Consider the following 22458-nt stretch of genomic DNA (forward strand, 5'->3'; position numbering starts at 1 on the left):
AGATCAAATGGTGTTATCGCATAGTAGGAAAGAAATTATTGTGAAAATTATTGTGAAAAGTGTGTCTTAATCAACGTGATGCGAACATATAACCCGGCTTCACTTATCAATTTGATGTCGACATCGGTCATCCCGACATTGCGCACTGTTATCACGTTGTGCTGCTAGAAATATAATTTTTCAATGCACACAAAGCGAGTTATCACAGTCCGTTGATTACAAAGTTACGTTTAATCGGATTAACGAATCAGACGGTTTTGATCCTGCTTGTATCGTTTAAATCTTTTATTTATAATCTATCCATTACAATGAATATAAATAATAAAATCAACGAAAATGCTGTATAAAAATTTCTTTTTTTCAAATATATTTTTACTAATTATATATCTCTGTAATCGCATAATATTTCTTGACAACATCTACATGTGATTTTTGCCTATTATATCTTCTCTAATTTTTCCCTACTGTAAAACTCGATTGTAAATTGAAAAACTTATCGCAAATTTTTTGACTATCTGTATTAGCAGAAATGTTCAATATGTACAACGATCTTTAATGTAGATCAATATTTTTAAAGAGAGTTGAACTTACTATTAAATTATTATGTAAAAAATGAAATAATCTTCTGAAATCCGCGAGGCCATAATTCACTTTTTCAAATTTTGATGCGCTCAAAATTTACTCTTGCTATCACGATTTTAATCACAGATATAAATTAGTTCCATTATCTCGCAGAGAGCTGCGTTTATTTCTGATCCCCGTGCGATATCCCGGTTCGATTGAGAGAGCGAGCGGAAACTGAACGCCATTCGCGGGACCCGAAGGAATCCAGGAAATTGAATTATTATCGTCTGTCCGTTCTAAAACTCGCGTGTGTCCGATTCGGATGACTGATCCGGCAATAACTCGCGCAAGAGTTGCGCGTTTCCACGGACAATCGACATCGCAGTAGAGCGGCTAAATATCGGAACCGCCGAGAATCATTCGGCCACGATATTCGGCCGGTCGAGCAAAAACGCGCGGTTCAATTCGTATCTTTTTTTTTTTTTTTTTTTTTTTTTTGCTGTGAACACGCAAAACTAACATACACGGATTAACTGACATAATTAAGTTACGGCAATTATTGGTAGCGCATAAAAGTTATACAGACTGTTTTCGTTTACAATTCTTTTTCGAACGGCAATTTTCTTTTTGTTCTCTGAATAAAGCCACACCGATTTCCTCATGTCTTAAATATTTTTTATACATAATTAACGCTTGATTAAATTAAAGTTTGCATGTAATAGAGAGACGTCTAGTATATTCTAATCATTATTGAACGTACCAAGCTAACCCGGCAGCGTGCGCTATTAATGGCATCATTATAGAACGGGCGCGCAAATTATTCGCTCATAGGTCACACGGGCGAAGTAGCGCGCTGACCCCGCATCCACGATTTTATTTATGCAACGCGCAAATTGTTCGATACTATGCCACTGCTAATTACACGGGTCTCTCATTTATCCGGATAAAGACGGCGATAAAATTGTCACGCGTTCCGAACAACGTGGAATATAATATGTCGGTCGAAAAAAAAAAAAAAAAAAAAAAGTGTCTGGTTTCACACATATCCCGGGAAAGCATTACGATAACAAAATACAGCAGTGCCGGGATCAGAAGACTGGAGGTAAAACGTCACGATTTATCAGCGTATCAGATCGCGGCCGCAAAGCAAGCATTCCGATATTCATTCCACGGCTTGAGCTTTATATTATGTATCATCTCTCTGATAACCATAGACGAGACCGAGCTTGCTCGGTGGGCGCAGATATAGACAGGAATAAACGTACAGAAGCCATCGTGTAGGTATACCGGAATATCGATCCGTCCTTTATCGCCGCAATAAAACACGCCGACAGGAGGAACGGAAGGAGAGACAGAAAGTCAAATTATCTCGCGTCGCGCGACTGGAACGCCAGACTGATAGAGCGCAAATGGAGCTGTATATTCTGTACATACAGAGTGCAAATATTTCTTGCAAATTTTTTCTCTTCCGCGATCTTTATGCAATATACTATATCTCTGCCAAATTGATTTTTCGTCGACAAAAGTGCCGAGATGACTGATAGTTCATGATTTGCGCGTGAGAAAAATATTTTTAAAAAATTATAGAAAAATATATATTATATCCGGTCGAAATTAAGTGAATGCTGCTATCGAGATAAGAATTTGCATTAATTACACGCGGGCTCTATCGGTTCTGTGTGAGAGAAACCTGTAGTGATTTGTCATGCAGAATGTTTCCCGCGTAATCCTATTGGCAAGACTAACAAGCGATGCAAAAAAACGCAAAAATTTCGCGACGCAAAGTTTTAACGATGTACCGTGAAGAACGTGTGCGAATTTATGGACAAACTGTTTCGACGACGGAAACATACGTACCAAATGTAACTATGTTGACTGCATTATATGTATGCGTATAATGTCAGATCGTTCCTATCAATACGTGCAGTCTTTTTGAAAGGTTTGACTTGTAAGTATGCGATAAAATCGCAAGTGTATGCGTTGTAATATAAAATAATTTCACATGTGTGTCGATCGATTTTACACAGAGCGACTAGAAAAATGATAAAAAAAATTCATTCACGTGTTATAGAAGAAAATATATATTTTTTTTTATGACGTACATTAAGGAAAAATTCAATTTATTCAAGCATTATTGAAATAGCTGTTTAAAATAAATGGGAAAAATTTTTTACGTAAAGAAAGTTCAACGTGTCAATCTCGACTAAAAAAAGTAAACTTTGACACTTGTGTTTCAGGTGGCCGAAAGGCCCCCCCGAGTCTGCTTTGCTGCTAAGTGGCTTTTAATATTACATCGTAGAATGCAATAAAAATTAGATTTTTAAGAGAAACTTTACGTCAGATCGTATTCCTTTCGCTGGGAACTCCTCGATAGTTTTAATCGCGGGTGAGAAATTCGAAAAGCAATGCGCGACGGCTTTTTACCGTATCGATCGCGACTCGATCGTCCTACTTTTCTCACACATGTCCGCCGGTTCAGTCTAGACGGATAAATTGCGTTGTCGACATGCGTTTAATTACACGCTCATCGTATCGGCGTTTGGTCAAATTTAGAATCGAATCTATGTGATACGAGTGATAAAATAACAAATTGCTTTTGGGGACGCTCGTTTAGTAGAATGTAAAACTAAATAAGCGAATATTCGAGGAATCCGTTATTCCATATATATTTTCGTTTTAGGAAATATTATAAACTATTTTTCAGTATTTCGTATTTTCATTTTTCAATTATACTCTTTCGCGAAAATATGCTGTTGATTTCCTTCACCGATTTGACTGTGTTTTATAGCATACAATTATTATGAATTAATAGAGCTGAATAAAAAAAATTGGCGAGAATGAATCATAAAGTAAGTTGCACTCCTGGATAAATATAAAACAACAAAGTATATTAATAAGCAATTTATTTAAAATAAACAATAATTGTTGAAAAATAAATTAAAATTATTATGATTAAAGTTAAAATTAAAAATAAAATTAAAATTATAAAAAAATTTCTGTCAATAATTTCTGATAGTTTATTGTTTTCTATTTATGCCAGAAAGTGGAAAACTACCTTTTTGATTTGCTTCTCGTATATCAGCTAATTTAGCAACGATAAGTGCACGGGCGTAGATGAAGTGACAATTTGTGCGACTGTCACACTCATAGAGGAAACAGAGTGTCTCTATAGTGGCACACGGGTGCATGTGGCTAACATGTCTCTCGTTTCGTGTGTCATGGTGTTTCGAGAATCTTGTCGCGACATTTTATACCTTTCCCACGTGTGTCGAGTAGTGTCTTGTAAAGAAAACAAGCTAGAGAAACAAACAATCATAGAATCCACGGCCGGCGTTGTCGATTAATTTCGTGATCCCGTCTTTAACGATCTCTAAAACTTCGGCTGGTAAATAAATGTCAAATAATGAAATGAAATGACTAACCGGAAGCAAATATTCCCTCTCTTCGGAGTGGATCACGACCGAGACATCCTTCGACGTATCGCTCTTTTTATTTACTTATCGAAGCGAGGATCAAAGAGATTATTAATTATATATTATATCTCTTTTATATTGTGTAACAAAAAAGTCTTGCAATATATTATTCGCATAACAAACGCGATAAATTACTCGCGGATGTTTATACCACACAATTTTGTCATATATGTATTTATAAAATTGATATATTTATAATACATAAAAAATCGCAAGAATGAAAGATTGCATCAATTTAATTCTCTAAAAATATCAACAGAGAATAGAAATGAATCAATACGCGATATTTACTTTTGAAAACACGATCAATGATTTTCATGTTATTTCGTACGATTATCGCGTCTTTTTCCAATCACGAAATTAATCCGCAGTGCAACAGGATATATCGCTTAACAAACGTTGACGATGCGATTCCATCCGACATGCAACGGTAAATCTCTCGAATCGTCTGTACGCGCACTCCATTACAGTCTGACATCGTGGACACCGGATAAGCTCGTCGATCCTCGCCTAGACAGCAAACACGAGCCGCATTGACGGATGCGTTTAGATAGCTCGCGAGCTCGCCCGATTTCTCGGACGTATCGTAGAATGATATGAGAACGAGCCGACCGCGCCTCGTATCACGATGGAGAATGATGGTCAATAAAATAACACTGCAGTCCACACCACGTAACAATATCCAAATATACGTACGTATGTCTATAGGGTGCCCCGTATATTTTTCTTTTATTTACAGATTTCCCGACCAATTTCAAGTTGATCTCTTCAAATATATCGAAATATCGTTAATAAAATTTTAGTTATTAAAAACATACCAATTCTCATGCATCGTGCAAATAAGTAACGAAAGCATTTATTCTCTGTCAAAAGTTTGAAAATTTGAAATTTAAAAGTTAAAAAAAATTAAAAGAAAATAGATCGACTTTAAAAATTGGTAAAGAAATCCAATGACAGGGAGGTGCCAAGTATCCGGCGCACCCTGTATACATGCGTAGAAATAGACGGATGAATATATATATAATATAAATATACGTAAATATATATATATGTATCACGTGACACGTCCAAGACTAGCGCATCGCAGGAACGATTACGGGTGTCGAGGAAGGCATTCTTTGACAATGAGAACACAAAATGGAAAACGAGCTAAAGGATAACGTTAGAATAGACCGATGATGAGCAAATATTCTCGAGACTAAATGCTTGGCGACTGCGCTTCTCGTGCTCGTTGCGTTGTGGTAGTGCGGCACGACACCTTAAAGCCGTCATAGGTCCAGGAGCCTAACTTCAAAACACAGGTCTGTACGTCGTACGGAAAGAACTCAACGTCGATGGAGCAGGAGGATTTATATACGGCCGGCGGTTGCCACACGACCAATCCCGAATGGTAGACCGTAGCCTTGGTCATCAGCGTCACCTCGTAGTTGCCATCGGCGCTGGAATCACCGAAGAAACGAGCCGAGCGTGATCACGATAGGCTCGGGGAGAAGGTCTCCGGATGCTGCCGCTTCTCTTTCACAAATTTCTCTCTCTTTCTCTCTCTCTCCCACTCTCTCTCTCTCTCTCTCTCTCTCCCTCTCTTATGTCTTTATTTATATCGATGGACGCATTCACACGGTTATCATGGTACGTTTGCTGCTTCGCGAAACGGCTTTCCGATCAAAGATTTCGAAACGCAAAACCGATATCTCGATCAACTCGTAAAGAGTCGATGGTTTGAAAAATTTAAACATATTTGCATATTTCTTTTTTTATCTCGAGAGTTATATAATCTAATAATAACCGTTTATATTTGTAATAAAATTGAGATTTACACGACGTTTCTTTCGATGCAAGATTTTGATCAGAATGTATCTCTTTGTTTTGGAAGTAATGCTCGATTATAAATATACAGAATCGATACTTTTCCTATCGATCTTCCTATGACTGTCTGCGCAATAAGTTAAGCGACAGTGTTACATCAGGGACTATATGGCAGCATCCGTCTTCCGGGATGATTTCCGGCACTTTCTCCGGTTCTCCCTTTCGATCGATCGGAGACCCACGCGGCGAGCCAATCGTTTGTCATCTAATCTATCGCTTAAGATCTACAGCTGACTGTCATCCCGGAGACGCATCCCGCACGAGGCCGTGTCGGATCCGCGTCCCGGGCATTCGGGGGCTCGATAGGTTGTTCTGGGCACGAGAGGGTGAGGGTGAAGGGTAGGGGACTAGGTCTCGGGGGTCGCGACTTAACGGCTACCATGCGAATTTACCTTGAAGCCGTCATAGGTCCACGAACCGAACTTGAGAACGCAGGTCTGCTCGTCGAATGGGAAGTACTCCACGTCGATCTCGCACGATGATTTATATATGGCGGGCGGCTTCCACTCGACCAATCCTTGATGGTAGATCGTGGCCTTCGTGGCCAAGGTCACCTCGAAGTTGCCGTCCGCGCTGCGAGCGAGCACATTAGTGGTTCTGGGCGCTGCGGCGGTCGAGCTTACTTTGTACTTCCGATTCGATACCAAGCCGTCTTTTTTCTTTTTTTTTTTTTTTTTTTTTAATTTATTTCTGTGTCGTGTATGCATGTGTATATGCGTATTGCGAGTGCGATTACGGTATCGTAAGTAGAGGCAGACAGAGATCTTACGTATTGGAACGGAATAAATCTGATAGCTTCTCCGAAAACTGTTTGATCAACAATTGAGAAAAAAAAATAAATGCGCATAAATCAAAGTGATCTTTCCATAACTTTAATCCGGATATAGGAATTATTTGGTTCGCGAAACACTCGTTAAATCGGATCAGATTATCGTACGTTACGCGGCAGGCTCTTATTTCGATCTACTAAGCCCAAAGGCTACAATATCGACAATCCGGCTTTAACTGGTTAACAGTTTTCGCTATTTTTTTATTATTAGGCTACTCATAATTTATATAAAAATAAAAAAAAAATACTATTATTGACGTATCTGTTTTTTTTTTTAATTTATATTTTATATCTTGTATAATATCGATTGATGGAATATTATGAAAAAAAAACGAGTTTCTTTTTTCAATTTTTTTTCAAAACCTAGGCAATTTACAAAGAAACTATTCTGGTGAAAGAACAACTCTAATAAAAAATATCGATAACAATACTAAAGGATTATCCGTCATCCAACTATTCCACCTATAACGATTGTCAATTCTATACTTCTGAAATGGGATAACGTAACAACGTTTCTAAGCTAGAGAAACCTATAGCGGATGTTAGATCGTTATAATACAAATATAGATAGAATATCTGTAGCCGATAGAGCTCGACTGCTGAGGGTCGAGGTATCGCAGAAACCACGTGGGGCTACAAACTGAACTAAGCGCGATGGTCGAGTTTCGCAAAGTCGGGGAGAGAATCCGGAGGTACTAAGTCATCGTAGATGATTGCGGTATGTCGAGATTATTTTGTTATCGGCTCCCTTTCCTCCCTCGCGGACTATCTTCCGACCCGAAAGTTACGATCGAGACAGGAAATATAGTTTACCAACAGTTGCTTAGAGAGTTGCTGCGAATTATTGAGAAAATGCAATTTTGCGCTAACTTAATCGACAAATGTTGGTCTCGTCAGTTGTCTATCTAACTATGCGCTGAGTAATTATTATCTTTATTTAATGTCTATTCATAGTTCGTCGAAAATGACGTAATAAATTTATCTAACATAGATACCGTGCCTTAAATAAAATTTCTTACAACGTAATACAATTAATTCCTTTACATCTGGTCATTGAAAATAAATATAATAAAAATGGCTGTTAATAATGTAATATATCAGTGTAATTTTATTAATGAAAATAAAAGATAGAAGATTTGTTTTTTTTTTTTTTAAATTTGATATAATGAAAATCTTATTTTCATATGTAGGATTTTAAAATTGGATTTACCATTTCTATAGATGCGAGCAATCATGAATTGCTTCGTTTTTATATAGTTCAACTTTCGAGTGATACGACCTCGCGTAAAGGCAGCCTCGAGTGCATTGACCGTATCGACGAAATATTTCTCCGTTTCGTATATGTCGCCAAGCTTTCCACCGTATAACGCTTCGAAGAAACAAACTGCATTAATAATCCGACCTGCCTTGTCCAACAGTTTATTTTGCCGACTTATTCAATGCGCGCGCATGCAACTTTGCTGAGTATTTGATGTAAATAAATAAAAGCAGTGTTTATCCATATAAAGTAAATGAATATATATACGAATTGCGTTTCATTTTTTGTTTGTTCAATCATGATCCGAGTATTCCAATCTTTCTTACGGATACATATTTACAGGGGTACATTTCATAGATATTAACCGAATTGGAATTGTTATAAACAGAATGAAGACGCTTAAGATGAGATGAGGATTTCAGTGCACGCGAAGTGCTGAAAATTTTACGAGTGAGAAATCGGTGTCTGTGATAAAGATTTTTATCTATTCCGTTAATTAGTAAATATTTGTTATGCTTTTTAATTATTTTTAACTTTTTATTTTTAGCGTTTTACTTTTATCCCTAGACACATTCATATGTAATTTAAATTTAAATTTAGTTCAGTGTTCTGCAAAAGACTAGTTGTATAATAATAATAACGTGTGATACATTTTAGATTGTTTTCTGTTGCGGGAAAAATGTATCTTGTGTCGCGCGCGAGAATATATTTTCCTTCTCTCATCCTCTTTGTAGGTAGCATCACAGATCCATGTGTAAATGCACAGACGCTTCCTTATTCTACGTGTCTTGAATTTCAGTTGGGAAGCGCAGCTGGGCTATCTCTAGCTTTGTAGGACACGCGGTCCAGAATGGCGATGTGTCGACGAAGAGATCAAAAGGTTCTTAAAGAGATTTTACGAAAGAATTCCTAATCGGGACAACTCATCTTCCGCACGATCGCGTTACGATTATCTAGACGAGCATTGATTCTCGCGTGAACGTGAGCCTTCGAGCGACAAAAGGCCAATCGTCAGACACGATCTAACAGGATTACGTCATTTCGCAGAATATCGAAGTATGATACGGGTGCCCGATGTGTAGCCTTTGTTGTGCGAACCCTTCGCTTGTCGAAATCAATTTATAGCTTGATGGAGAGATTCTCTCTCTCTCTCTCTCTCTCTCTCTCTCACATACAGAGCTATCGATTTGTCTGACAGCAGGTCTGAGATACGTTTGAAATGGCATCATTGAGATCGACTGCCAGATACTGCTCGTCCTTCCTCATGATGTAAATTGTGAGCTTTTCGTATACAGCGCTTGATTTTATGTCGATTTTAATATGAAACATAATTTTAAGCCAAAATTACGAGACAAATATTTTATACAAAATAGAGGAGTTTCTTGAAACAATAGAAATAATATACATCTCTCTGATATAAACATCAGTTCAAACCGTTAAATATTTTATACTTTAATTTACAAGCATTTAATATTTTATATTTTACTCTATTTTAATCATTTTATATTTTATATTTTTCTGCTTAAAATCACGGAAATAGTGAAATTGTTTGAAAGCACACACACAATACGATGTACAGTCATTTTTACACAATTGGAGATTAAGAATAATAGATTTCGAGTCTCTTGTTAATTCGGATCAAGTGCCACTGCACATTTTGATTTTAAGTCTATACAAGCTTCATCCCGTCGTCTATCGCAATTTGCATATACTCGTATCCACTCTCGTCTATCTCCAGTACAACGTGAAATCGCAATTTCCTGCAGCGAGAACTTCCAATGATTCTTTCGACGAAGATTTACCGCAAAATGTGCGTCGTGTGATGAAAGTCTTTTTGAACACGTACTCGCGTGAAAATAAAGGTTCTCGCCTTATTTACAAGTCGCAAAGTGTTGATACTACGTTATATATTCTAGTGCTTTAGATGGTTTTCGTTGCTTTCGTTGCTTGATTGTGAGATAAGAAGAATGAAAATTGTTGTTTTAGTATGAAGCTGTTTTTAGTAAACATTTTTAGCTTTAAGAATATAAATTAATATAAATAAGATTGCATTTTATATATTTTAATAATTATAACTAGCCATTAGTTTAGCTAAAATTCAATAAATTTAATAAATATGATAATTTATTAAAAATGTATAATTTTTAATAAAAATTTGTGCTTTAATTACAATATTAAATTATAAAAAAAAAAATTACAAAATTAAGAAAATGACTTTATCAAATTTGAAGAGAAAAATAATTTTGCATTTATATCGAAGGATATACCGCTTAAAGAGGCAATTAAAAGTGCTGATGAAAAGCACTGCGTGAATAAACTTGTTTATCTCTGTTTTGATATTAAGAGATATTCATAGAGTTAGCGTTGGCTGTGAAAATCGCTTGGACTAAAACGCTTTTACAGCGTGTCGATGAATCGCCGTCATTTTCCGATGCACCAGATACACGCCAAAAAAACTCGCGTACTACACACGGAAAATAATTGACGAATCAAAATGTACCGGGATAAAGAGAGACAATATAATAGAGAGAGAGAGAGGAATGTCAAGAGCAAAATGAAAAATCGCTTTTACTGGGGGCAGTCTGTCGAAGTGTCCATTATCAGGAAAGGTGCAGGCACCGATATTTCATGGAATTAACCGGCGACGACTAGATATAGCGGCTCTGACGCCGCTGAAAAATAGTCTTGCCTTTACCGTTTCCGCCGGAAGATCAACGCCAGGAGAATTCTATCAAGAACCGTCGAACGGAATTCCGCTATTGTGTAATGTTAGATAAACCTGGAGATTAATCGTAAATCTTTTCACCTATTTAATCGCAGAAGGTATTCTTTTTTTCCCTTATTATTTTTACCTCTCCGCAAAACATCGAAAGTCGATTAGATACAATATTTCAGATGAAATGAGAAATAACAAGTCCTTTCATTATAATCATATATGTTACATTAGCCATGTAACGTAGAGTCGTTATATACGGAGAAAGATGATTCGCCTCCTCTCCACCTCCGGAGAGTTCTTGGGAGCACGTGTCAGAGTATACTGTCAGAAGCAAATCCTACCCTGATATTTATCATCCCTCCTCTCCCTCCCCGATACATCAACTGGCAGTTTCTGGCCGACCTTGTCGGCTCTCTCCCGAATACTTTATTCACTATATCCTTACTTTGTTGAGATTTTTCGCAAAACCGCAAGCGGAAAAGCGTGCGCGTTACCGATCATAAATCATCTCGCTCTCAATAGAAAACCATCGCCAGCGGTTCCCGTCCTGCCACCTCCCGACCGCCGGTCGTAGCAATTTATTTAGCGGGGTATTTTGCTGTTCTGTGTAACAAGGGCGGCATCCGCGACAGGATTTAACCGCACAGGCTCGTCCGTTCAAAATCTGGTAATGGCAACGAAACGATTCTCTAGATCGCTGCTGTCAATTTTCCTCTTCCCTTCTCTCTCTTTCTCTCTCACCGAAATTAAAAGAGAACGAAACTATTGTCCAAAGAACATAACTGGCTCGCTGTCCTGCTCGTATTTCGCAAGCTCAGTTTTCATCAACGACCCGGACTTCAATTTCACTTAACCTCTAACCCTCTCCAGCCCGTCCTCGCCTTCACACACACACATACACACACACACACACACACATAGTCCTCTGGTTACCGTCAACTCTCCGAGTTGCTTTCCCATTGGTCTCCGTTATTATTTCCACACTGCCGACAGCGAATATCTTGCTGCTTCGTGTCTATTCATTCCTCCGTTTATATTTTCTGCGCGAATTGCAGCAATTACATGGAACGATTGAATTTTCTGCTTTTTCCAGTATGGAATTTAAACTATAAAATCGATAGATTAAAACAGTTTTACGCGCAATCACAAATTTAATTCTTTTCGCTTGTAGTGATAAGAAATAAGGAGATAATTTTTCATATATATTTTTTAACTCATTATTTTAGTATTTAGATTTAATCATAATCACATTTATGGGTTGCAAATGTAGCTAAATTACAATAATGCTAATATCGCAATAATGTAGCATTTATTGGAAACATTAATTATTGAGGGATTGATCGTTATACAGCATTACTATAACTCGATGGGACTCATTAATCTCGATCTATACCAGACTAAAAGCTTCCCAGCGTTATACCTTGTCATATAATGATATAAATTGCTTCTCAATTTTAATTGCAGTTTACAGCTAGTGAAAATGGATAGCATCTATTAGCCGTTTAAAGGAAAAAAAAATGTGGTATTAAATTTTTATAAAAAAAGGAGATTGTTTCTATTTTTTTTTTTGTAATACGATGCAAGTTTTGTTCATAAAATTGCGTTAGTGCACATACTTCTCTTTCTCAGAATAAATTATGCAATTTATCTCGATGATCGTTTTTTCTTCCACACGATTTCAAGATCAATTTGTACTAGTGACATAAAACAGAGTTTCATACCTTTCGTCAGGATGTACAATGCTCGGTTATCTTAGATACACGAAGAATTCGATTTGCTACAAATGTGTCGCGGGTGTCTTTCGATCGGACGAGATTGCCGGCGCACCGAAGGTATTCCCCGAGGAAATACTCGCATCGTTATCTTGAAATTCGAAATTGGAAGTTTCGCTCACTTGGACAGACCGCGTAAAACGGTCGCACGACAAGAAGATTGTCGCATGATTCGAAACTATATCGAGAAAATTTTTAGTCAGCGATAATAGAATTAAGAGTGAAGAAGCTTGCTTCAACATCGTGTCAGTAATCTTCAAATTACGAAGAATGTATTCGATGATTAAAATATAATCTTTTAATATATGAAAATTATATAAAATAATTTCTCATGAAATTACTGCGCGTATAAATTTAAAAGCAAATACTTTTTTAACGAGCGCGGTGCTTTGAAATATATAACTTTTAATTTGCCGAGTTATATTTAATCCGATTTATGTAACAAATAATTTCAAAGTATATCACGTAAAGTTGTAGTGTAAAAATAAAAATTTCCGGATTATGCTTAGTATGCTTAGTAATGTTCACCGCTTAGAGATTACTGTTTGATTTGCTTTTATATTTTATCTGCTTGTTTCTATTCAAAGAAAACTTTGGTGTAACGTGTTTTAATATGTTTACATTTTTAATGTAACATATGCTTGATACGCATCGTATGAGATAGATATAATTCAAAATATTTCAAATATTAACTTTTTAATAAATCAACAAAAGTTATTTCGTTCACGATAAAGAAAAAAAGAAGAAAAAAAAGGAGAGAAAGAGAGAGTGCAGCACGAGATTGAATGAAAAAGTTCTCTAAATTACATTGTAATTAAGAGCCCTTGTAATCGGAATCGCTGCTTATACTAATGACCGGACGTGGTCGGGGAGCAGAATGAATAGAGGGGCAGAATAGAGGAAGGAAAATACGAACAGAGAAATTCAATTATACTCCGGTAATATCGCCGCAGAGTCGGAAGTTTAATCGGGATTGCATCTCCGTCCTAAAAATCCTTCTTTTTTTCAACTTCCTGAGTTTAAGTAGGCAATTAACCGGCCATACCCGGAGAGCCGACTCGCGTCATCTGAAAAATTACTCTTTATTTTCCGGCAGTGTGTTATCTTAGTCACACATATGCCTTTCAATAAAAGAAATACGGTGTCGTTGAATATCTATCTCTCTTTACTCTTTTAAACTTTAAAATATAAAATTTATTTTTAAAAATTTCTTCTACTAAAAAAAAAAATTTGAATTACAGAAAATTTTTTGATATAAATAATATATTTAATTCTAGATTTCTCTATTTAAGTTTTATTTAAAAATATATGAAAAAGTAAGTTTATCTAAAAAAAGTTGTGGAAATTTTTTGAAGCATCATCTCAAATGAAAAATATTAAAAAAAAATAAGGTAAATGTGTCTGTGGATTCACCAAAAAAATTAAACCATATAAATTCGTACGGATGATACAGCTTGTGAAAAATATCGCAAACGTGACGTGAATAAGCCATATTAAAAACAAAGTCACATATCTTCTATTTTTCCGCTAAATATTTTTTACTTATTTGTGTCATCATTTTTCTGATAAAAGAACTCATAAGAAACGGATATAACAGAAGGTTAATGAAAGATCTCGCGGCTCTCTCTTCGCTATACGATTCTTTATATACCTTAGGTTTACTTCGCGTGCTATCCAGGAAAACCAGTGCTAAATGTTACGCGCGAGAGAAATGAATCGTCGTGGCGGTACCATTTATCTGGTCGTCGTTGAGCGATGTTGGTGTGCCTCTCGTGCGAGAGAAACTTCGGAAAGAACCCGGAAAAAGTAGCAAACCACCTCCAGCTTTAGCTGCATTGTGAACGATGTACTTATCGATTTTTCCGATGCACCGTGTGAGAAAATATGGCAAGTACAATTTCTGCTATTTTTATTCACATATTCGTCAATGTAACAAATAAATAATAGTTATTTTATAATTACAGAATTGCAAAATAAATGATATAATAAATCCACATTGCATAGTAAATATATCAAAATATTTTTTTATATAAAACAACCTATACACTTTTTTTTATTACAAAAATTAAAATCTAACGATAATAAATTTAATAACAATAAACGATGTGCACTTATATATTTTAATTTAAGAAAATTCACTAAATTACGGAAAAGTTATTTCAAACAATAAATGTTATATTAAAACAGTTCTTTGTTTTAATAATTTTATGTCAAGCTATTTTAATTCTAGAGAATTATGTAACTCTATTTCGCAAATTTATTCAAAAGCATAAAACTTATTCATTACTTACGATTAATAGCGTTTTTATAATTAATTGTTTAATTTTATGTATTACGAGTAAAAATTTTTAAGAAAAGAGCTCAAACAGAAAATGTAAGTCGAATAGAGAAACGTATGGAATTATATGACGAATGTTCGTGTGCGAGCGACGACAAGCTTTCCGCGCTTTCGAAAACGAGAACTTGCTGAAACGTACAAAATCCGGCGCTTAGGATTGAAGCCGAAGAAATCGGGCCGGGCGTAAAGAACAGAGGGTATCTGAGGATAGAAAAAAAAAAAAAAAAAAAGAAAAAGAAAGACAAGAGGAGCTCTTTGGATATCTCGTTACCTCGACTCAGCTTCCGTTTCAGCCAAAGTTATGCATCGAAGGGTCGTTTGAGAACTTGAATAAAAAGATAGTTGAATAAAAAAAAAAATAAAAATAAAATAAAAAAAAAAGAAAGAAAAGAATGACTACGATTTATCACAGATTGCATTCGGAAATCAGCTAAATGGATTGATAAAATCGCTCGGAATTCACTTACCTAACCGTTTTGATATTCACTGTCTGCAGAAAATGCCGATGCTTTCGATAAGAAGGTCAAGCGTTAGATAAGTAGTTATGGTCAAGCACTTTCGGACAATGTGGCGTCAATGCTAGAGCATTACTACTTAATAGTTAGATTTATGAGGTTCTTTTTTTAACAATTTTAAATCAATACGAGTCGTAAAATGTAATAAATATTATAAATATAATAATTATTATTTTATAATAAATAAATTATAAAAAAGTCTATGTAATTTTCTATTTTTCAGTGTAATTATCTAACATGTAATTACGTAATATTGACAATATCTGTAGTCTCTCTCTTAAGGAATTCATATATTATTCTAATTGTTGAATTTATATCGGCTCTATATCTATATAGTCGGAGCGATCTGAATTGATATCATCTAACTTCGAATTTACTCTCAGAATACTAGGTTAACTATACACCACACATTGCCGTATCGGTATTGGCTTGTACTTGCTTGATGTCGGCCTTCACTGCAGAACAGTATTACACTCCTGTGGTCAAACTTACTGACACAACGCTGACAGGTCAGTACTGGCATGACTGGCACGAAGATATTCGCGTAGTATGTTTGTAAATTTCCGAATATTCGAGCAAGACACGATGAAGGAAATGTATCGGTTGAGAATTACGATTGGAAATCGGATTTTGATTCATTAGTCCAGTTATATACGTCTTATGTAAGTTATATACGTACATAATATAATTCTCCAATCTTTTTACAAAAAATTTTCTGTACATGTTTGATCTACAAAGAATTTCTATTAAAATATTATAAGAATTTTACAACATATATTTTGGGCTGAATATTTTGCAAAGTTTTTATTCTAAAATGTTGTTGAGCAGACTTTCCGTAGATTTTATTCTTTACACTAAAATAAAAACGACGAATATACGCGACTGTAATTGAGTTGCATTTAATTACAACGCTTCGACATAGCGAAAAAAATTTCATTTCCCTGCGAACGTTCTTGCGACGTGTCTGCGTTTAATCCGAAATTACAAACGTCTCTGAATCCTTGCCGACATTCCGAATGTCCAATCAGAATTAATCCTGCGCAAATTCATATGCAAGGAATTCGACGACATCTCGACAATCATCCCTTATCATCTTCTATAGAGATTATAGGACCAAAGATAAAACGCGTTTAAAGTTAATATATATATATATAGAATATTTCAAGAATCGCACGTTCGCTCTACCGAGCACATATTGAAGACTATATTTTAATATAATGGCTAAAAAAAAATACTACAAATTGAGAGTTAAAACGTTCTAAAAGAAGAGATAAAGTAAAAACAAATATTTGCTAAAAAAAAAAATCAACTATAAGTTCGTCGAGAAAAACCGCCACGTGGCTTTTTGACAGTATTCGGTGCTTTTATGAACCCTTTTATGAACTCCCCTACGGTAGAATACATCTATCTGAGAATGCTAGGATATAAGAGGAAAGGTTCGCTCACGTTGAAAGTCAATGCGAGCTTTTAGAGAATATTTCTTCCTCTTTTCTCCTTCTCTTGCTTCGAACAAAAAGAAAAGATATTGACAAAAGTAGAATGCGAGAAAAAGAACATGTGTGCAGTTACAAGAAAAATATCAATGCAATATTTGCGATACTTAAACTTTTCAGCGTGTGGTGACATTTTGAATGAAATAGTAACTGTTATTGAAACTAAATTTATAATTTCTTGATAGTCGACAAATTTTTATAGTTTATCTACAAAGAGAGAAAACTATCTTTTTGCACTTTCTTTTTATTCAAATAAAATAATAAATAATATTTTTCTTTTATATGAAATATTATATTTTTAATTTTCTTAAAAATTGAAGAATTGAATCCTTGATTTATTTTTTTTTTTAAGTTGCTTAATAAAATTAAGATATTAATCGAAATAAACGTGTTCCTCTAAAAGAAAGTTATCAATAGGCGATAACGAAGCAACGTTCGAACAAAGCGAGGATCAAGCTAGACTTCCACAAATCACGTCGTCGATTATTTTCTTCGGTTCCAGTTACTGTTCCCTCGGGTGCTATAAATTTCCACCAGACGCTCGCTCGACTAGGCGCACTGATATAAAATTTGTCAAGAAAGATCCTTGCTGTTTGAAACTCCTCTTTTACCAAAGTCGCGCAAGGACTTTCGAAAGTGCATGTGACATAAAGATAGCTTCGTGAAACTTTCGAGAGAGCCCCAGAGCGGTGAACGTGTAAAATCGGCAATTCGCGATGCTAGAAAATTCTAATTTTTACTAAAATAGTGTATGCAAAATTAGATGAATGAGATTGTATTTTGTAATTACTTAGAAGCAATCATATAAAGATGAGTTAATAAATAATATTAATATCCATAATCCTGTCATAAAAATATGGACTTTGTAATAAATTGATCAATATTTTGTGTATGTGCGTATATATATATATATAATTAAATAGATTAATAAATAAATTAAATTTTACATTTATACTAAAAAAATTATTTTGTAAAAGTATATTTTGTTAAAAAATGTCGAACAGTTTGATAAATATGATTTTGATTTAAATTTTTTTTTTACACCCTCTAGTATTTTACGTAAAATGTTTTTCAGCGAAAATAAATAAAATCACTTATCTAGATTTTATTGCTTCCCTTGTGATGGTGTATATATATATATGTATACTCTCTTTCGAAAATACGGATGCTTTATATCTATCCTATATTCCCGATACTTTCTTTCGAATCTCATTTTATAAAACGAGCTTCCACTCGTTGTTTCAGATTTTATATACACAGATGTTTGAATGAAAAATTTATTACCAAACATTTTGTATAAAGACGTCCAAATAAACGTATGTAAGCGTGTTGAGGCGTCAGGTAAATGTAATAGGAAATCGACATATCGATATAGTAGTATTCATACAATAATACATAACTTTAAATATGCAATAATACCTTTATAATAATCAACTGACAATGAGAAAGAAAATAATAATAATAATTTAGTTTTCGCGTTAAACTTATATGGAATTAGTTTTTAAGTTTCTAAGACGTTTTGTATAAAATTGTATGAAATTAATTTTTACTTGGAAAAAGTATAATAAAGAAGACCACAATTAAATAGGAAAAAGTCTTGAGAAAAAAAATGAAAAAGATTAGATAGATAAAATCGCTATTAAACAAAAAAATGAGAACCATAAATTTTTCCACTACACAACAAAATCTGGAACGTGTCATTAAATTCGGAAGAAGTTAAGGAAAGACATTTGTCGCGGCTGAAAGTAATCTTTTCGTCTGCTACAAAACGTACTCAGTCGAAAGGATGATTGGTGTTTCGAGCTCTGGGATATCAACTTCTCGTGGGTGGTAGAAAACCATCCTGCTTATATTCTTTACGACTAGTCTATCTCTCTCCCTCTTCCTCCCTCTCCCTCTCCCTTTCTCTCTCTCTCTCTTTCTCTGTATTTCTTTTTCTCCGCGGGGTTTCTCCTACATTCTACGCGTTTGCCCAGAGTAAGTCCGGCGGTAGTCCGGTCAAGTTGAGCGTGTCTACGAAGGCCTGCCGGGACCTCATGAATCTAAATCCGACTGTGTTCAGGATGGGTAAGTACTCCGACCGGAGTTCGTGAGTTTTATGTGTATAAAAGTTGAGCATTTCCCGACCTTACCGCTTGAAAAGACGCCGATCGAATTCTTGCCATAGTTTGTCTTTGATAAATTACGTGCTTTAATCGCACTTTTCGAGCAGTTTTATAAATATAAATGCATTCGGATTAAAGATTAGATGGAATAACGGTAGAAATTTTATCGTAAATATTTTCTTAAACTTTATTATTTGTTTGCATCTTAAAATTTAGTTTTTTTTTTTTCGATTTTAATGATTTATAATTTAAATGTTATCAATTTTTCGTAAGAACAAAATGACTTTAAATTCGTCGAATAATTCCTAGTGCTTAGTCTATTTGTTTACTCAAATGTCTTACGTTTCTCCTTAATTATAGATTACGGGCTGAATTTTGTACTATAACAATAGAATTTAAGAATCTGAGAAAAAATATAAATAAAAATAGTAAAAAAGGAGCTTACTGAACTGTAAGATTTTCGCAGATTACATAGGAAAATACGAGCTTTTGCAGTGTTATCTACTCTATATTCTGATAAAGTTTCATATTTTTTCCATCGACTTGTTTTTCTCAGTTCTCTTCGAGAACCCCGCACAATGATGTGTTCTTCGAGAAAACTACGTACAAATATTGTATACTCGATAAGAAAATGGTATTTACATGCGCAAGTTACTTCAAAAGGTTTTCTTTCTTTCAGAACGTTTGTACATTGGAGTTTTAAGAACTAAAACCAAGAATAGCTCTTAATGAGGTGGAAGAAAATGCGACCCGAAGGCGACGGTCTTGAGTTTTTATCGCAACTTGAACGCACTGCACTCAGGTCTTTTTCATTAAGCGAGAAGTCGACTATAATTAAGCTATTAGCGACCAGTCTTGTATTTATATGGTGAACAGGATTTACTCGCGCAGGCAGTGTAATTATAATTTACGACATTATGAGCAACTTTAATTAAATATCATGAATAATGGAGATGCATTATCATGCATTATCACGCTTATTTCGACTTTGAAAATGTCTCTGTATGTATTAGTGTAATAACATCATAATTTAAAAACTTAAGAAAATTATATGTATAATAAATGTGCGTTTACAGTATTTCAAAAAGTCTAAAAATAGTTATTTTGACATTAAAAAGATGAAAAATATTTCATGAAAGATACATTCTAAACACATCGTCATATTTTTTTAAATATAATATTTTAACGAGAAAATACTGAATACTCTCTTTGAAAATAACGGCGCACAACTATCACATTAATATAAACAATTACTTTTTATATCATTATGCATATAAAAATTATATTACGTCATTGATTACTTGATTAAATATAATTATTGAACGTTGCATTTCAGCTTCATGGTGAAATTCATTAATTTGTGTAGCCATGCTTTTCAACCTGATCTGTCATAGCAGGAACGTAATGCGTGACATTGATGCTACTTGTCCGCGTAAATTGATTGTTAATATTCTGAATCTCATTAGCGAATACGTGGGAGGCGGGAGTGGGAGAGATACTGGTTATAATTCGTAGCAGGAAATAACGCCGGTCAATTATACAGCGCGCCAAAGTTCTGGCGCGAGTCCGTGCCATACTGGCAATTGAAAATCCATTGATCCCCTTCATTACATTCCTGACACGTTCGTCGAGTGGTCGATAATTGCATCGTGTAACGGCAGTCTCTATGAAGCATTATTGCTATGGGGCAATATTGGTTTCCATTACGAGTATACACTCTGTTTATGGTGTAATCCATGGAGGAAGCGCGCCGACAGAGAAAGGAGAGGGGATAGTATTTCGATAGCAAAAAAAAAAAAAAAGAATATATATATAATCGCATGGCAATTTGCTATCTGCGCGCCCTTTCATTATTTTTCATCGTTATTAGCAATCTCTTCATATACATATAACGTATAAAAGTAATACGAAAAAAAGACACTTCTCTCTTATTGTTTCTTAAATTAATTTTTACATAATATTAATAAATGTTAATCTTTGATGTATTTTTACTGTACACAAACGAATGCAGATGTTAAAATTTAATTACATGTTTCATGAGATATATCGCTAAATGTAAATTACTTCATATTTCATTATTTTTATACATTATTGCTATTCATATTTAAACATTTTTCTTCATGATTATTTCTTACTACAACTCAAATACGAAAACACTATTACTTAGTTTGATCCAAAGCAATAGAAAAACAATTATTTCATTTCAAGTATGGAAATTGTTTCAATTGTAATTAAAAAAAAATTATTTCGCAACGTAATGCAAGTAACGTTAAATCATGTGTTTCGCAGAAAAAATCCTTTGAATTAAACTCCCCGGCTTAAAAAATAAAACAAAATACGTATAAAAATGTTGCAATTAAATGTTATCGAAATAAAGTGCTAACCTTCAAGCAAAGAATTCATGCAAGAATAACTATTTTCTTGCTCCGACAGTAGATATAGTTTAATTAAAAAATTGACAACATAATTTTAGCTCTTAAAAAGATGTCAATCTGTATTCAAATTAAACTTTACAGTAATAAAAAAAAAATATAATATTTGCTATCTATATATATATCTTTTACTTAACAAAGTATTAAAAATAATCATTAATTTTTTTAAATAGTACCTGTAAAATATTTTTCAATGTATATTTTAATTTATAACTAAAGAAAGCAAAGCATAAAAATTTTAGAATTTTGACGAATCCAACATTAAGTATTATTCGAGAATCGAACATCGAATTTTGAATTCTTTATTATTTTCAAATCAAATAATCTATTTTGTATATGCGATATATGTAGTTAAATGGAAATTTATACATTTGCGATAATTACAGAATATGGCACAAAGTATTTAATCATCCTCGATATTGTTATGATAAACAAATGGATATTCTGTTCATCCAACCATTGCAGTACGAAAGGTTTCTATAGTATAACTTCGGATTAAACGCAATGACTGTTCTCTTCAAATCAAAATGTTCTTATTATGCTACCTCATCATTATCCTCCCAATCAATTAAAAATTGAGAAAAAAAAAGATAAAAGAGAAAAAAAGAAAATGGAAGAGAGAATAATTCTAATAGAAAGTTAAATTGCTATTATAACTAAATTATTATTACAACGCTTAATTTATTTATTTCTATGTATATTCTTTCTTGTAAAAATAGTGTTTAAAATGAGAATTAATTAATAATGTACAAATAATAAAAGCTTAATCACGTTACTCGAATGTATGAATATCCTTTTTAATCATCCTAATTAAATATTAACTTGCAAAAGTAAAGTATTAAGTAATAAAGGAAGAAACTATATTTTAATATAAAAATTTTCCAATAATGCAATAAATATAGAACGATGTTATTGAAGCACGTTAGTCTGCTTGTCGCCGTGTTGACTGATGACAAGATTAATTTCCGAAAGGGTATGCGTTCGTATCGATCGCACGAACTTAATAGTTTAAGATTGTCGTCGTCAACATGATTCAGGCGTTGCCTAAAGATTATCACAGTCATTTAAATAGAATTGCTTGAATGGGTGTATATGTA

The 22458-nt window shown here is 34.2% G+C and overlaps 1 protein-coding gene across 8 annotated transcripts in view; it reads right to left on the reverse strand.

Moving 5' to 3' along the window:
- The window catches only part of Nachralpha4 (nicotinic acetylcholine receptor alpha4), a 161878-nt gene that overhangs the window by 57883 nt on the left and 81537 nt on the right, over positions 1 to 22458 (reverse strand). For 6 of the 8 annotated variants that reach the window (XR_012047875.1, XM_072904303.1, XM_072904306.1 and 3 more), the window contains one exon: positions 6296 to 6476. The exons of 1 other annotated variant lie outside the window; for it this stretch is intronic. Coding sequence is in view for 6 of the 7 variants with exons in the window: in XM_072904303.1 (XP_072760404.1) it covers positions 6296 to 6476 (181 nt within the window). In the remaining variant the exon portion in view is untranslated. Of the gene's footprint in view, positions 1 to 5295; positions 5477 to 6295; positions 6477 to 22458 lie in introns of all 8 variants that reach the window. One more of the 8 variants, XM_072904304.1, reaches the window with a different exon arrangement.

The sequence above is a fragment of the Anoplolepis gracilipes genome, chromosome 13 (genome assembly GCF_047496725.1).
Source record: "Anoplolepis gracilipes chromosome 13, ASM4749672v1, whole genome shotgun sequence".
NCBI lineage: Eukaryota > Metazoa > Arthropoda > Insecta > Hymenoptera > Formicidae > Anoplolepis > Anoplolepis gracilipes.